The 2,500-nt window shown below is 45.9% G+C and overlaps 1 protein-coding gene across 2 annotated transcripts in view; it reads right to left on the reverse strand.

Moving 5' to 3' along the window:
- Positions 1–2,500, reverse strand: part of atf7a (activating transcription factor 7a) — a 37,880-nt gene that overhangs the window by 20,670 nt on the left and 14,710 nt on the right. The window contains exon 2 of one of the 2 annotated variants that reach the window (XM_017486930.3): positions 1–48. This exon is cut by the window's left edge and continues 24 nt beyond it. In XM_017486930.3, coding sequence (XP_017342419.1) covers positions 1–24 — 24 coding nt within the window. In that variant the 5' untranslated portion in view covers positions 25–48. Of the gene's footprint in view, positions 96–2,500 lie in introns of both variants that reach the window. The other variant, XM_017486929.3, reaches the window with a different exon arrangement.

The raw sequence follows: 2,500 nt of genomic DNA on the forward strand, positions 1-2,500 counted from the left end.
CACAAAAGGTTTGTCGTCCCCCATTTTTGCAAACGGCCTGCAATACAGCTGTGGAAGAGGAGAAGAGGAGAACATTGTTGAGGATGTTCAAGAGCCTGGGAAAGAAAAAAAAAAAAGTCTGAAAAAGCCTGCGCTAGGCTTCCAGCTGCTTCTACTAAAGCGGCGCTGCTTCTCTGGTCGTATCCGTCGTCCGTCAGTGCAGGAAGCCGGGTTAAAAATATCACGAGCCGAGAAGAAAACACACGCGCTCGTACGAGTGCGCGCGCACGCACAGATGATACAAAGCAAGAAGAAGTTTCCCTAGTGATACTTCCTTCACGCTGGAGCCATCTGACTGGCCAATGAGGAACAGTTTACACACAAGTCCGTAGCCGGGATTTGCACAAAGCCTGCCAATACCTCTTTCCCTTTTTTCCCCCCCGTTTCTCCACCCCTACTGTTTTAACCCCACCTCTGTTCCTCATTGTGTTCCTCCCTCGCTCCACGAACACAAACATCCCACAGGGTAACGGGGATGTGTTTATCACTGGGAGATTTCTGTTGCATGTTTCCTCCTTCAGCTCATTTCACTACCGCGCTCTCACTTTTCAATCCGTCCCTAAACCTCGTAACCGACACCTTCCCGGTAGGATCACGGCTCTGATCGATACCGCAGCCGACTTCCCCAGAACTGATCGAGGAGCCCAGTGATGACGAGCGAACGAGAGGAATGTAACGAGAGTAAGCGATACCGCTCGGGCTGGACGGCATACCGACGCTAATCCTAGAGAGACATTTCTGAAATGAGCTGCGCCGATCCAGGAGAATGACTTGCATGTGCATTGCCTGCCTGCTTTCCCTAAACCCCTCCTCTCCTTTTAGTCCAGCGAGCAACATGAGCTACTGGACCACAATTTCCACTCACGAGTTTCCAGGCTCTCTGATGCGGCCTTTATGCGTAGCTTTAAGGCGTTCGTCGAGCGCGCATCACTCTCTTCGACGCACGCACAGAAGATGGGAATTCTCTAAAAACAGCATGGTTACATTTCAAAAGATGTGGCGTATAATGTTTAGCCTGCTGTTTAACCCAACAATCGACCTTACTTTCTGATAGCCATACCACTACACCGGTCAAGGCTTCACAGTGATTGAAGGGTAGAAGTTTCAAGATACAGATTAAAACGCATCTCCATCTATTCGTGTCTATGCCTTCGGGGGTTTTGTTTTTTTCTTCTTCACCCGAACAAATTCCAGCGGATCTCGGCCATTCCGCGTCCGGCTGCGACTCGTCAAAAATCTAGGTGTGATTATATAACCGCCTCCGTCTGGACTCGTCCCAAATCATACTACAGGAACGTCTGTGTAAACACGTTACGCTGCTACTGGCTGCGTTAATCTCCCGCTTTCAGATGATACGACGCACATCTCAGTGTAGTTAAACTAGAGATGTTGCCACCTCGGAGTACTTTTAAATAGCTTTTGCAAACAGTGTTAAAGGAGTCCTGTAAATGCTTTACTTGATTTCACTCTTATTAATTGTTTTCTGTGATTATTCCTGACTACGTTTACATGGACAGCAGTAATGTAATTATTGACCTTATTCTGAATAAGACAATATTGTGATTAAGGTGTTTACATGAGTCGAGTTTAGGATACTCTTTTCATGTTCCTGATTTACACGTTATAGAACATAGATCGATTAACAGCACACGTCATTACGTCACCGCGCCACGCCGTCCGACGTTCCCTCCAGAATTGCACGTATCGACATACAGTTGGTCTTCGTTATGGTACCGTATACAGTTTTGGGTGTTTTCATTTTTACGTAAGCTTCAAGTGCGGTTAATTATTTGTCGTGCTATACCTGCTAATAGACGACTGCTTGAAGCCGTGGGCCGCGTCCTAAACCGCGTATTTACCTACTATATTGTAGCTCAGAAACATGTATATCACCTACTATATAGTAGGCAAGTACGCGGTTTGGGACGCAGCCGTGCTCTCTTGTTTGCCGTCAAACGGTTGAGCGCTGCCGTGTGTGTACGTGCCCCGTCGCAAAATGCGGTGAAAACTCCCCCGCGGCGTTAACAGTGTGATTAAAGCGTGTACGTGTCTGTAACGCACGTCGATAATGCGACTGAAACAGGAATACTCCACACGTCTTAATTCCATTTGCGTTTACTTCGAGTATGACCGCAATCGGATTAAGGTCATCAAAATTGCTGTTTACATGCTGGTTTCTTAATCAATAAGAGTATTGTCTTAATCGGGTTAATACTGGATTATTGTTGTCCATGTAAACATAGCGAGTGTGTGAAACTGTACGGTTTGCCGTCTTGACCAGGTCTCCCTGGAAGAGGAGACTGTGATCTCAATGGGATCTTCCTGGTTAAATAAATGAATAAATAAAAATACGTAGTATTAAGAGTAATAAAATACAACAACAACAAAAAAAACGACAGAGTTAATTAAGTAATGACTCGACACACTTCAGATCATTCTTGTCGGACTGTTTCGGTTCAGT

The sequence above is a fragment of the Ictalurus punctatus genome, chromosome 15 (assembly GCF_001660625.3).
Source record: "Ictalurus punctatus breed USDA103 chromosome 15, Coco_2.0, whole genome shotgun sequence".
NCBI lineage: Eukaryota > Metazoa > Chordata > Actinopteri > Siluriformes > Ictaluridae > Ictalurus > Ictalurus punctatus.